The 13684-nt window shown below is 49.9% G+C and overlaps 7 protein-coding genes across 7 annotated transcripts; 3 read left to right on the top strand and 4 right to left on the bottom strand.

Annotated features, from left to right (window-relative positions):
• Positions 1 to 271: 271 nt before the first annotated feature.
• On the bottom strand, positions 272 to 700 carry CTHT_0048030 (uncharacterized protein; the record flags this gene model as incomplete). Its single annotated transcript, XM_006695104.1, has 2 exons — positions 272 to 600; positions 673 to 700. 2 exons carry the CDS (start codon positions 698 to 700, stop codon positions 272 to 274), a joined length of 357 nt encoding a protein of 118 aa, XP_006695167.1.
• Positions 701 to 1535: 835 nt separating this feature from the next.
• Positions 1536 to 2830, bottom strand: CTHT_0048020 (uncharacterized protein; the record flags this gene model as incomplete). The annotated part of the gene is made up of 3 exons (XM_006695103.1): positions 1536 to 2292; positions 2350 to 2661; positions 2778 to 2830. The coding sequence occupies 3 exons, from the start codon at positions 2828 to 2830 to the stop codon at positions 1536 to 1538; spliced, it is 1122 nt and encodes a 373-aa protein (XP_006695166.1).
• A 751-nt stretch (positions 2831 to 3581) lies between these two features.
• Positions 3582 to 4889, top strand: CTHT_0048010 (WD repeat-containing protein; the record flags this gene model as incomplete). The annotated part of the gene is made up of 2 exons (XM_006695102.1): positions 3582 to 3825; positions 3892 to 4889. The coding sequence occupies 2 exons, from the start codon at positions 3582 to 3584 to the stop codon at positions 4887 to 4889; spliced, it is 1242 nt and encodes a 413-aa protein (XP_006695165.1).
• A 684-nt stretch (positions 4890 to 5573) lies between these two features.
• Positions 5574 to 6909, bottom strand: CTHT_0048000 (uncharacterized protein; the record flags this gene model as incomplete). Its single annotated transcript, XM_006695101.1, has 4 exons — positions 5574 to 5706; positions 6239 to 6541; positions 6598 to 6649; positions 6714 to 6909. 4 exons carry the CDS (start codon positions 6907 to 6909, stop codon positions 5574 to 5576), a joined length of 684 nt encoding a protein of 227 aa, XP_006695164.1.
• A 719-nt stretch (positions 6910 to 7628) lies between these two features.
• CTHT_0047990 (3-dehydroquinate dehydratase-like protein) lies at positions 7629 to 8306 on the top strand (the record flags this gene model as incomplete). Its single annotated transcript, XM_006695100.1, has 2 exons — positions 7629 to 7653; positions 7801 to 8306. 2 exons carry the CDS (start codon positions 7629 to 7631, stop codon positions 8304 to 8306), a joined length of 531 nt encoding a protein of 176 aa, XP_006695163.1.
• Positions 8307 to 8554: 248 nt separating this feature from the next.
• On the bottom strand, positions 8555 to 9688 carry CTHT_0047980 (3-dehydroshikimate dehydratase-like protein; the record flags this gene model as incomplete). Its single annotated transcript, XM_006695099.1, has 1 exon — positions 8555 to 9688. The coding sequence occupies one exon, from the start codon at positions 9686 to 9688 to the stop codon at positions 8555 to 8557; it is 1134 nt and encodes a 377-aa protein (XP_006695162.1).
• Positions 9689 to 11412: 1724 nt separating this feature from the next.
• Positions 11413 to 12548, top strand: CTHT_0047970 (quinate 5-dehydrogenase-like protein; the record flags this gene model as incomplete). The annotated part of the gene is made up of 3 exons (XM_006695098.1): positions 11413 to 11668; positions 11743 to 12386; positions 12453 to 12548. The coding sequence occupies 3 exons, from the start codon at positions 11413 to 11415 to the stop codon at positions 12546 to 12548; spliced, it is 996 nt and encodes a 331-aa protein (XP_006695161.1).
• Between the last annotated feature and the right edge of the window lie 1136 nt (positions 12549 to 13684).

The raw sequence follows: 13684 nt of genomic DNA, 5'->3' as shown, positions 1-13684 counted from the left end.
CCTCCCATACTCTGTAGTGTAACCTTTTCGGTCAGACTCAGCTCTGTCAACTGCAAAACAGTTGGCAGAAGTGAAAATCTTCAAATAGTGACATGCACAAATATGATGAGCTTTGTTTCAGTCGCTAGTGAGAATGGTTCTGAGAACAGAATGCCCTGGGCTTGACTATGCTCAGATCCAGAGGTTATTCACACTCATGGCATGAGCATGTCTCGACTCTTGTCCCAGTCTCAATATATATCTTTTCTTGCTGGTTGAGAGCATATCAATCTCATATAACGACCCGGATGATTGAGCGAATTGCCAAGGCAATGGCAATCCCAGCGAATCCTCCAGGTTTCAGCGCTGAAGAACCACTGTGGATTACTGAACTGGCCGCATCTGCATTGTTCCAGTTATCATTTTGATTATCGTTGTTGATGCTGTTATTGTTGTCAATGCTGTTCTTATCTGTGTTGTCAATGTTAATGTTGTTATTGTTGTGATTCTCGTTCGAGACGTAAATGACCAGTCCACCGTTGGTAGTAACAGGCATGGCACCGGGGAAACTAGTTGTGGCAGTTACGGGAGCAGCACGAGGAGTGGTCGTGACGATAGTAGCTATATCAGGACTCGGTCAACATCTATAAAGCCTTTTAATCAGTGTTATATCACCTCACGTCAGACTCATACCTGGGCGTGGTGGATCATCAAGGTCCATGGTAATCAGATCTCCTACAAGATACCCAGTTTCAGTTCGAATGTTGACATTTCAACACCCAATGATATTGGACATAAACAAACCATTGCCATCGACGGTCCACTCTTTCATGAAAGAGACCGCCCCGGTGCAGGAGTGTTTGTTTTCACAGCAGGCGTATGAGAGTTGAGAGTTTGGGCCGTAGGCGGTGGTTAATGTATGTGAGAAGAAAAATCCAGAAGAACAACAAGCGATGTAATTTGCGTCTGCACGCCAGCCTCCGGGACAAAGTGTTGGAGACGGATGCGCAACGAGGATATGATCAAATGTAGTTGTTCCGAGTACTGCACATAATGCTCTCGGCACCCAGACCAAGAGGATAAGGGTGAAAGAGGTCAAAGCCGTGGACCACATTGAGAAGCTGGACGTAGCGAGGCGGCAACTTGGGTTCAAAGACAATGAATAACATCCAGATTGTGAGAGGGGAAGCCATCGCCCATATATTAAACCTGCCAATCCACTGGCATGGCCTCGGAAGGAGCATCTGGTGCAAGAACAATTCCAGCAGACCTGACAGTCATACCATTAATCATATATCTGTTCAGCATGGTATCATCTTTTACCAATACAGTCAATCCTTGATCAAAAGATCAAAGCATACATGGGGTTTGTCTAAACTTGTAAGCCATGATCTGTGATGTCGTGTTATTGTTCACAAGGCTCTAGGCTAAATCATGCCATGTCAAGAGTTTCTAGCTAACAATCGCACGCACTTATTGGTTACTTATTTCAGACATTGAGGCAAGGCTGCAGCACTTATGGTATGTTCATCCCATGTGGCCGGCAAAATGCGTTTTCATAGCTCCTCCTTCTCCTTCAAGAAATCTTTAAGTCCATATTTAAGTGCAGAAAAGTGCTCAAAGCGAGGTGCATCTTCACCAAGAGCCCAAGCAAACACTCCCCCCAGGTCTCTCCTTTTCAGAATTGCAGGAAACTTGCGCTTGATGGCATCCACTGTGTCAAATGTCCACCATATATCTTCAGAAGGATCCCAGTAGTAATATCCACCGTCCTCCTCATCATATGTGCCTTGCCTAAGCGCACGTGAGAAAGAGTCGACGAGATTTGCAGGCACCGGATCATGCCAAGCAAAGGCGCCGCCGCGGCCAAGATCAGCACCAGTCTGGGGATCCTCGAGCTGCGGCGTAGGGCAGCCGATTGGCGAGGCTTTGGCACAGGCTTCATGCTCCGTCTTAAACCACCTGACATAGAATGCAAAGCCGAGGTTTAGTCTTTCTGGAGCTGCACCGGCAGCTATGTAGGCATCGACAGCTTCGAGGCTCAACTTCACTCCAGTATGGTGCTTAGTGACGTTGTCACGACGATTCATCAAGTCGTATGTCATAACGTTGAGAAAATCGACGTAGCGCATAATGCGGGGAACCGTCTGATGTGTAAAAGCAAGCATGTCGCGCTTCAGGCCGGGCACAGCGGCCGAAATGACCTTCTGCGGGCCAAGAGCACGGCGGACTTCGGCCAGGAGGAGTGGGTATGCCTCGATCTCCCAAGACTTCTGGTCGTTTGGAAGTTGCTTATAATCTTCACCGTTGCCACTGCGCGTGTTATTAGAATACGAACAGAAGGGGACAGCAGGACAGCTTTCAGCTTACCCTGGATACTCCCAGTCAATGTCAACGCCGTCTGCACCGGTGGCCGCAACCATCTTGGCCAGATTTTCGGCAAAGGTCTTGCGAGTTGCATCCGTCTGGGCAGCGGCAGAGAAACCAGCCGTGTCTCCCCAGCCACCAATGGCAACCATGATCTTCGTTCCGTTGGGGAACTTTGATCGAACCTCGTCCACGGTGGTAAATAGTGGCCATTCTTTGCGCCCAGGATCGTTGAAAACGCCGGGGCTCATGAAGGCTACTGCAACATGGGTGAGAGGGGTGAGCTCCTCCAGAGGAGGAGCAACGGGATGCTGGCTGGAACAACAGAAGTCAGTCAGCCCATGAGTAGCCGCGTATCATGTTAACCTTGGAGAGAACAGTATAATCAGATCCAGGTTAAGCAGAAAGGTCGTGAGAAGTTGAGCGATTACCCAGTGTAATACATGATGCATCGGAACTCTGGCTTATGGGAATTGCAAGCCATTGCGAAGGAGGACAAGAATGAAACGACAAAAGACCAGAAAACCATCCTTTTAGTCATGATGACTTCTTATATGAGTGCATGCAGTTCGTTGCGTAGGCTTCTGAAAATTTCTTGTCTGATGCCTCACTTGCACAGAAGAGAGGCAGATGATGGTCAGGCTGGAAACATCGCAGATGGGAACTTGGAAGGTCAAAAGCCCAAACGCTTTTCTGAGTTCTGCGTTCAAATATCTTTATCAGGCTACAATATCGGGAAGCTGCAACCATGGACGGTTGTTTCCAACTGCAAGCCGGGCTTAATACACAGCTCGGGCCAAGGTTTTGTGCTTCGAAGTTGTGAGATAAAAGGGGATGAAAGCAAGAAGGGTGATTGGAGTTTCATCAAGGTGCTGAGTTGCCGACTACCGTGATGGAAGAGCCCCAATTGCCAAGAGTTGGATGTTTCGAGATCTGCAGGAAGAGCGCTAAGACCAACGTTTTCTAGAACGGTTTAGTGGAAAATTAGAAGGAACTAGCCGAATTAGGATGACTTCCTGGCGGGTCGAGGAAATTTTCCTCCATTGGTTGGTCAATTGTCGACGCTCTCCCCTAAACTGCGTGCAACTCTTTTTCACGGCCTCAAGTTTTCGACATTATTGGCAAAAAGCTCGAGCTTCCGTTGTTATTCACTGGGGCATTGATACACAATGAGTTGATACACTTAAATTCTTTCACATTACATACAGCCTTAGGAATTATCTAGCATCGCCACGATGTTTGAGAACCTTTGTACCCTCCCTCTCTCGGCCGACCTGTTCACACAGGTCATGCACCCCTCCAAGCCGTTGCTTACGGTCGGCTTGTCGAGTGGTCGCGTCGAAACCTTTCGCCTACCGAGTGATGATGATGATGGCATGAGCAAGTCAAACAGCGGCATGGGCTTGATCAAGAGCGTCTGGAGCACCCACCGCCACAAGGGCAGTTGTCGCTATCTTGCCTACAGTCATGACGGAGAATGTAAGCGGTCCATTTGTGATGAAGAGATGGTGAGGGGTCATTGGCTGACTTAAATTCATTTTTTAGCTCTCTACTCTGCCGGTACAGACGCTGTGATCAAGCACTTCTCTCCTGAGACTGGTCTGGTCATCTCCAAGATCGGCCTTCCTCCTAGAAACAGTTCCACGAACGCTACCGACTGTCCCGCTATCTTGCATGTCCTCTCGCCACAGACGCTCCTCCTCGGCACAGACTCGGGTTGCCTTTACATTTTCGATCTCCGCGAGAACGGCTACCTGAACCCTAAGCCCGTGCGCAAACACGTCCCGCATGCCGACTATATTTCCAGCATTAGCCCGCTTCCTCCTTCGGCAGAGAGCACGTCAGGTTTCCCCAAGCAATGGGTCTCAACGGGCGGCACAACGCTCGCCGTAACAGATCTTCGAGCCGGAATTGTTGCTACATCGGAGGACCAGGAGGATGAGTTGCTTTGCTCCACCATCATCCCAACCGGCTTGGGCCCGAAGCGCATGCGGGACAACGCCGTCGTCGCCGTTGGCACTGGTGGCGGTGTTCTGACCCTTTGGGACCGTGGGTCGTGGGATGACCAGCAAGAGCGCATATATGTGGCGGGTGGTAAGAGCAAAAAGGATGCCGACAGTTTGGATTGTATTGTGCGCGTTCCAGACGAGCTTGGCTGGGGTAAGAAAGTTGTCGTTGGTGTGGGTGACGGCAGCCTGGCCATCGTTGACTTAAAACAACGTGAAGTCCACGCTGTGCTCAAGCATGATGAGATCGAGGGCGTGGCCGCAGTGTCGTTTGACTACCAGCATCGTTTGATCAGCGGCGGCGGCAGAACCGTCAAGGTTTGGGCCGAGTCAGGGATCGAAGGGGATGAAGAAGAAGAGGAAGACACTGTGCCGGGCACCAACGGCATCAAGAGGTCTGTTGACAGCGACGACGACGATTCCGATATGGATGATAGCGACAGTGACGACGATCGCCCGAGGAGGAAGAGCAAGAAGAAGAGGAGGAAAGGCAAGGGCGTCCAGCAAAGGACTGTGGCGTTCCCTGGATTGGACTAAAGAGCGTTGCTTCCCAGCGGAGCTTACACCCAGGCATGTGGTGCGACTTCCGGCAAGTTTCAACACTTCAAAGCCAGTGCTCTGACCGGCGCAAACCCAACCGTCACATTTCTGGGATGGTGGCCAACCTTTGATTGCCATTTACCCTTTGGAGCCCCACTAATGGACCCTCCGGTATGTTAGCCCTGAGACCCTTTGCCTCAGGACGCAATATGCCCGAGATTGTTGTGTATCCAAGTTGTCTCTTGAGCAGAGCATACTGTCAGCTTCCAGGAACAACGACGCCAAGTATCAGACTTTGCCATGGTAGTAGCCTGACTGTTTCCCAAAGATCTTATTGCCTATGATGGCATACGTACTCAGCAGCGCTGCAACACAGAATGCCTCAGGAGAAGCCTAAGAGTGGCAGCGTAGTGAAGGCGAAGGCCTTTTTATGCGTGCGTAAGTCTCTAATTTTCAGATGATCTATTCCCGACATAACTCCTTGGGAGTGTTCGTCCCGTTCAGCTTCTACAATCATCCCGGTGCTATCTCGAGGCTGTCTGGTGTGGTAGGGAGGGTTTAGTGCCTGGGGCACAGTTTTTTTTTCTTTACATAACTTTGTGGTACGGGTTTGCTCATAGGTTCATACGTAGTGTACGTACTACCATTATCCGTTGATGGCTGTGAAACCCGAACATGTTTTTATCCAACTTCTTCACCAACCTCGAGGTTCAAGCCCCCGGTCGCGTGTAGTTTAATGCCCTCACCCGTTTCCAGACCTCCCGAACCGTTCTCTCCTGACCCTCTCTTCCTGTCTCCGTTGTGGAAGGCCCTGCTGGTCTTAGATGTGTTAGAATGGTCTTAATAGGGATGGATGGGCCGCTGCTCACCGAATCGCCAGGTATAACCTGCTACCTAGCTTAATGTCCTCTATCTTTGCTGTTAACGGGTCTTCTGGAGGATTCGCCGTTGTTATCAGCCCCCCAGCTTCCTGCAGGATGGCAATACCGGCGGCCACATCCCTTCCAGCGTTATTATTAGTGCTGAACACGGATTGTCGCAACACACAGGCCGACTCACCACTCCCAACAACCCCCTTCCCACCAGATGTCAAAAGCTCCCATGGCCGTATACGCAAGATCCATTGTTGCACTGCTCTCCAATACACCTGTCAGCAACCATCCAATTCGGCGTGCACTTTCAAGTCCACATACCTCCCCAAGCTCCTCATCCCATGTACCATCCCTCCCTTCCCACACCGCCCCCCCAGCTCAGCCGCCATATTCACAAAACTTTCTACCTTCCGGTGCAAGTTTCCCCCCTCCACATCCTTCCTATCCTTTCCCCATTCGCACGAGAACACGCACCCCTGCGGCGCGTTCGACGGCATGGGCGGGATGGGATTCCGCACGAGAGGCAGTTGCAGCGTCTCGTTGAGCCAGGCGCCCCGCCCGCGGCACGCTGTGAAAAGTTGGTTCAAAAAGGGCGCGTAGATCACACCAATGATGGGCTCACCGCCTAAGACGAGGGCGATGCTCACGCAGAACATGGGGAAGAGGTGTGTGTAGTTGACTGTACCGTCGAGAGGGTCGACGCACCAGGTTGGTATAGAAGGGTCGATTAGGTAGGTGCGGGTTGGGAGCTTAGAGTAGGTCTCTTCGCCGATGAAGCTGTTTGGAGGGATAGTTAATGAGACATTTGGATGTTGAGGGGTGAAGATCCTTACGCATGGTGTGGGTAGCGTTGAGTTATGGACACCTTGATGAATTCTTCGACTTCTAAAGGAGGTGTCAGCTAGGATTTAGTGAAGAGGAGGAGACAGAAATGCTCTTCGATTGATACTACCTTCATCGGCCTTAGTTACAATGTCTACTGAATTGTCCTTTTCGGTGATCTCTTGGGAGGTCATACTACCACCGCTACCAAACCTCGACCGGGCAGCATCCATAAGGAGCTTGCCAGCATCCTTACCAAGCTGTATAGCAAAGGCATATATCTCGTCCAATTCCTCCTCATTTATCTTTGATGGTGAAGACATTGTTGTAAATCTCAGCTTGGCAAAGCTACAAGCAGTGGCAACGAAGCCAATACCAAGTCGTTTGTTGGGGAACAAGATGACTAAAGGCAGATGGCATCCCATCCAAAGGAGTCGAGAGTCGTCGACACACATGGAGAAGTCAGTCATGGACTCAATTCCGCTACATAAAGCCGTTAAAAGCCGAAGATATGGATCAGCTGCCCCAATTCCGCTGCTATAACCCAGGATTTGGATCCCTTCGCCAGGCTTTCTGTCCCCAGATTTGGAGGCATGGTGTTTCCTGTTGCATTAGGTCCTTTTTTTCCCGCTGGTCTTGAACCGGATCTAATGGCTTAAACGAAGGAATTCGACAGTCACTGGTCAGGATTCACATTTGTTTTTGCAGGATGTTGCATTCGCAATCTGTGGTGTTCCAGGTCGCCTCAGATGTGTGTATGTGTCCGGGTAAGTGTTTATCCAGGCTTGTGGAGAACAACCGGGAGGTTGTTCGCCCTCAAACTCCAAGTCAACATCACAAGAGCAGATGTCTTTTCTGGAAAAAAGCTAAAAACTGCCGACTGTATCTCAAAATCTATGGGTAAAATATTTTCAAGTTGCCCTCAGATGTGATGGCTGTCATGAAGCAGCGGAAAAGCACTCATCAAGCATCCAGCTGCCAACAAAGATCGGGAAGTTGATGGTATCCCGAACATGGAAGTCATTGATGTATATCAGACATCATGATTGGAATCGAATCCAGCCAAAGTGAGCCACCTTGTTCATCTCTAAGACATCATCATATTGTATCTTAGGCCAGCTGTCATTTGCACAGTGCTGCCACTTCCTTTTTGCATCTCCTGGGCCATTGAACCCATGAGTCATTGACCAACCGAGCAGTTAACACCAACCTAGAATCTAATATGCCACGCCACATCCTCCTCATTAACGGTCCAAACCTCAACCTCCTTGGCAAGCGCGAGCCACACGTCTATGGCTCAACGACCCTGGACGATGTCATCGCCACTGTGAAGAGCCAAGCCCTTGAATTAGGAGTCGAGCTGGAAACATTCCAGTCTAACCACGAAGGTGCCATCGTGGATTGCATCCAGGAAGCAGCGGGATGGGGGCCGACTGTCAAGTCCGACGAGATCAAGGAGAGAAAGAAAGTGTCGGCTATCATCATTAACCCTGGGGCACTGACACATACGAGCGTTGCAGTGCGGGACGCGCTTTTGGGAGTTGATATTCCGTTTATAGAGCTGCACGTAAGCAATGTACATGCGAGGGAGCCATGGAGAAAACACAGCTATCTCAGTGACAAGGCAGCAGCAGTCATCTGCGGTATGGGAGCATTCGGGTATAAAGCAGCGCTTGAGTTTGCGGCAAAGCATATGGAGGTGAGGGAGGATAAGAGATGAAGGGATGGTTGGGAACCGACTGAAAGCTCAGTGGGCTTAAATCCTAAGCTCTTGCCTTCAAGATGATGTCACTAGATGCGTCAATACGGAAAGATCACTGCAAACTGTCACGATTAATTGTTCAGTCTGTAAGCATGTTAAGTCTCTCGATAGTAGCTCCCTGGAAAACAAAATTCACCGATCTTCCGGACGCCTCAGCCCAAACATGTCACAGCCAACTTCCGAAAACACAAGCAGCAGGTTAATACTTACAGGGATGCAAAAGCAACAGCAGGGACAGGTGCCGGTTTCTCCGCTGTCAACTTCATATCTTTGATCAACTTTGCCCACGAGATAGCACCCCTCCTAGCCAGTTCCTCTGGCACTTCAGGCCCAGTATCGGCCATGCGACGGTTGAACAGCTCCAGGCTGACCCAACCTTGGAAACCAAGTCCATAGAAAAATGCCCAAGCAATCTCTTTGACGGGCAAATATGCGCCGCGGTCTTTCTCGCCATAGAACAACCGACAGTTTCTCGACCAGCTCATTCTGGCTGGCTGTTCAGGATTGTAGAACGGATGTCCCTCGATCAACGGCTCCTCAAGCCTTTCGGCATCCACAACCTGCACATAAAACACCTTACTGACGTCGACTTCGCTCACCAGGCGCGCCATAGATTGACGAACAGCTTCCTCAGCGTTCGGAGTGCGGCCGCTGGCCACCGCAGGGTCGGCAAAAATGCGACCAGCGATGTTGAACGTGTCCAGGCACATGCCGAAGTTGGGGCGGTCGACACGGCGCACCACTTCCCAGCAGCGCTCCCAAACGTTGACACGGGTGCTCCAGCAGAGCGATTCGTACGCAAAACGGATGGGGGGATTGGCAGCCAGACCCATGTCGGCCAGCTCCTGAAGGTCAGAAACAATGAGGTTCAGGTCCTCGGTGACCTGATCGGCAGGGAGGAAGCTGGCCGGGACCTGAATCATATCGGTCTCGAGTTCATGAGCGAGCTGGATCCAGAATTGGAGTTGATCAAGGCGGCGTTGGTGCTCTGCCCGATCCAGAAGGCCGTCGTAGTGGCTAAAAGGCTGGAGGCAGACAATTTCGATGCCTCTGGCACGACAGAGGCGCACAATATGACGAGCTGCGGCAAGCTGGGAAGATGGAGAAGGCCCCGAGGAAGAAGGGGGCTCGCTCGAGAGACTGTACGCCACGTCTGCTAAGTCTTCGTGAAAGAGCTCGATCCCCTGGTACCCATACTTGTGGGCGGCATCGAGCTTGGAGATAAAGGAGTGGCCAGCGTAGCACCGGCCTAGAGACATCGATGTGATGGCAAGTTTGTAAGGCATCTTGGAGGACTCCGAAGGAAGGTCTGTGACGAACAAGTTATGGAGGAGAGGCATGCTGGGCGATGAGGTGGTAGATCAAGGGCCTTATATAGGGGGATAGGTGGCAGACAGACGGCTTCAGGACTATCAAACTATCCAAAAGAATAGGATAAGGAGTAATAGTAGAGATATTGTTTAATAGGTTGAGCGCGGGATGTATGTCGATATCGTAGGGTTTATCAACAAGGTGAAGGTCGATGATGTCCTGAGAGACTGGATTGAAGGGGAGGAAGATCGGAAGTGTGAGGAGGGTGGGGGATGACCCAGGCATATATCTTATCACTAGCCTTCAAGCAAGCATGGGAAGGTAGAAAGACCTCTTGCTTTCTCGTCCTCATTTAGACTTGGACAAATCCTAGGAAGGTAAGACCACCCCTGGATGTGATCATGGGTGTGCGGAATGACGTGTGGAGTGAGGGCGGCAAGTTGCCGCAGGCGTTTCATCCGTGTGAGTCCGTTCATCACTTGTTACCCCTAGTAAGGTTTCGTTCTAGAGACCACTTAGAAGTATTCCTTTCATTTTCCCGACCTTTGAACTCTTATCCAAACTCCCGGCGCAAGCCGCCGGGTCCAGTTCCCTAGCTTAGCCTGGTGACAAGTGCTGAGGTGAGCACAACCACTGGATATGGGCTTCACAGTCACTCCTCCAACCTGGATTCCTGCATCACCAAGACAAACACCAAAATACTGGACCAAAGGAAGCGGATATCTCTGACAGAACTTTACTTAGGAGCGGTGTAAAAGGTGCAGAAATATGACCAATGGTGCACCAGTTTCTTGAACAGCGGGTTGATATCGTGCAGCCAGCCGCAGACCTTCCACTGATGAACACAGATGCAGAAACTCTGCACTTCACCGGCAGACCCAAAAATAAAGCGAGGCGCCACGCCACCTGCGGACGTTGCTTCTTCCTGCCGACATGGGCAATGTTGTTGTCAGAGTGAGTTTGTTACCTTGGGTAGGAAGACTCAAGAGAGGAGCGGGCTCTTGAATATTGATTATCCAACAATGAGACTTTGCTAATGCTCCCTTGTGGATTCTAGAAGGCCGCTATGCCGTGTTATTGGTTAACGAACAAGCGTTGGATAAACATTTACACGGCGCAGAAACATCCTTGATTCCAGTGCTTGATGCACCTAAACGCAGAAAACTGCTGGCTGAGAGAAAGTACCAAATACCAACTTGGATAAGAACTCTCATCCTCTTGGTCTCAGTTCTTGTGTTCTTGTATGTGCGGTTCTCTTACCTCACTGCCATGAGGACAGCACACTATCACAAGCACATAATGGACTGCACAGTGCCGTCCTTATATGCATGTACGCAGCAGGTCCGCTGCTTTTGGATGCATCTTATTCCGCCATTGCTGGTCAGGGTTCTTAGCCAGGACTGTGGTTAAACGACATCCCGTTTGCCCTGAATCCACACCTTTAAAGAACCCGTCGACTCCACATCTTTCTCCATGTTCATGCTCCCGTGAACCGGCTGATGGTTTGTGTTGATGCTGTGATGGGGAGACGCCGATTGATCTAGCAGTTTAAATATTACCTGATGATAAGCATGTTACCTAAGGTTGAGAAATGAACTCCCTATTGTCAACTTTGTGTGATCTGAAATCATCGACCTTACAAAAACAGCCAGCTTCCTTGCGTTCATTAATTTTGTGATTAGAGAAAGCCAGTAACACACCAAAAACCAAGGTGTAGATAGCGGACTCGCACAATACAAACAAAGCAGCCATCATGTCGACCACAACAACGGTGACTGTGCAGAAAGAGCAGCAGGAGCAGCAAGCACCCCTGACTCTGACACTCAACTCTCAAATCGACAAACTTGACAAACATGGCTTCTTGTTCGGCGAAAAGCTGGCGGCCTCAATGTCTCCTCTTTTACACAGTGTGGTCTACAAGAATCTGGGTTTAAATTGGGAGCAGATCAGACTAGATTCTACAGACATGGATCTCTTCCTGCGCCTGATACGACACCCAAAATTTTACGGTATGTCATCTCTCAGCTTCATTGCAATGTAAGTACACATCTAGAGCTCTCACAGGGACTAACAGTTCTACCAGGCGCTTCCGTTACCATGCCACACAAAGTTAACATCCTCCCCCACCTCGACTACCTCACTGAAGAATGCCGCGAAGTTGGTGCCTGCAACACCCTTTTTCTGCGCACCCTGCCCGACGGCCACCGCCAGTACTGCGGCGCCAACACTGACGTCATTGGCGTGCGCGAGTCCTTTGTGCAGAACGTGGCTGACCCAGCCTCTGTCTACGAGAACCGTCCAGCCATGGTCATCGGCTCGGGTGGTGCGGCGCGCTCCGCGGTCTATGCTCTGCACAAATGGCTTAAGGTGACGCAGATTTATCTGGTTAATCGCGACAAGGGGGAGGTCGATGCTGTGGTGGCGGAGTGTACTACCCGCGGGTACGGGGATAGGCTGGTGCATGTTGAGACTGTTGATCAGGCGCACAAGTTGGAGGCGCCGGGGGCAATTGTGGCGTGTGTTCCAGATTTTGAGCCTATTACTGAAGAGGAGTGGACGGTGAGGAGGATTGTTGAGGTCATGCTGAGCAAGGAGGGGAAGAAGGGAGCCATGCTGGAGATGTGCTACAATCCATCTCCATACACTGCGCTGGGGGCCATTGCCGAGAATAATGGTTGGCAAGTGATTCTGGGAACCGAGGCAATGATCTGGCAGGGTGTTGAACAGGTGAGTTGTCATTGTCTTGTTGTGATGATACAACGGTGTACTAATGCAGGCTTATTATTACTACAGGACAAGTACTGGACTGGCCGGCAAGTAAGCGAGCTTCCTGTATCTGAGGTCAAGAAAGCTATTGCAGAGCGCCTGGCTCAGATCTCTAGGAATTGAGCTTGGTTTATGAGCCTTCCAGTTTTGTCTCTTATGGTCCAGAGAGGACTGCTACATGATGTAGCTATCAATTACATCTTTGGACTTGAGCAGCTGTATTACCGGGGAGTTGGCTGAGAATATGAGTTTATAGATCCATTGTCTCTGGAACGTTGGAACGATTCAAGGACTTACTCCGTATAAAAAACAGCACGCTTAAGATGGTGACGTATTCTGAGGTGGTCATCTGTGTCCTCTAGATATTCGAGGAGTGAAGTCTAGAATAGTTGTTCCTCTTTCACCTGTCGATCTGGCTGGGGTGTCAAGAAAAATTATGGCAAGCCCTGTATTGTGTGATCCAGTTTAATAATCAAAAATATAAGCGGGATTTACTTATTTAAGACTTTATAGGTCTCAATGTTAAAAGGTAGAAGGGAACCAGATCTCTTAGAGCCTCTTCGTGCTACTATGAAGGGTTTCATGCTATTAGTGGCAAGTTGAGTTGACATATCAAAAGGTTACCAAGAGATACAGTCTGGAGATAGGGCAGCCGCATAGTGTTGGGGAGAATATTTCCACCATCAGCGCCACGGAGTGGCAGCGTTTTCCAACTCTTATCGAAGTTGTGTGACATGACCGGTGCGAAGCCAGCAAACCGTCGGAGAATCTAGAATAAGGTCCGATGGTATGATTGCAAGGGATGTGGGTCAAAGAACGAGGCTGGTCCCGACTAAGTGGTGGGAATACACAATATCGGATGTTTGAGCTCTAGTTCGAGTGAAGAACTCATACTCAGAAAGATCGGGTTTGACCATCAGCCGTTCTGGACTCAGACGGGACCAACAGCATAAGACAAGGCAATAGCCAATGAGTGGGTTTCGGCATATCTTCATCTTCCTGTTAAAACTGAGGCTTTGAGTATATGAAAGACATGATAGGGACACCAAAGTTGGGTATTCTGTAAAGAAACAGAGAGGTTCTCCAAAATTGAGCAGAAGCCGTTGTTCACAATAACAACACGGGGCAAAAGGCGGATGATATTCAGAGTAATTAGTCCACAGTCACAGTAAAGCCATGGTGACAAACTATGAGAGCCGATATTATATTGTCCTTTTGATAGTCATTTCCAAGTTCGGCTTTACTACTCTCCGTCTGTA

Source organism: Thermochaetoides thermophila (genome assembly GCF_000221225.1).
Source record: "Thermochaetoides thermophila DSM 1495 unplaced genomic scaffold scf7180000011819, whole genome shotgun sequence".
Taxonomy (NCBI): Eukaryota; Fungi; Ascomycota; class Sordariomycetes; order Sordariales; family Chaetomiaceae; genus Thermochaetoides; species Thermochaetoides thermophila.
Note: the sequence above shows the minus strand (reverse complement) of the source record. Positions and strands in the feature narration are given on the sequence as shown.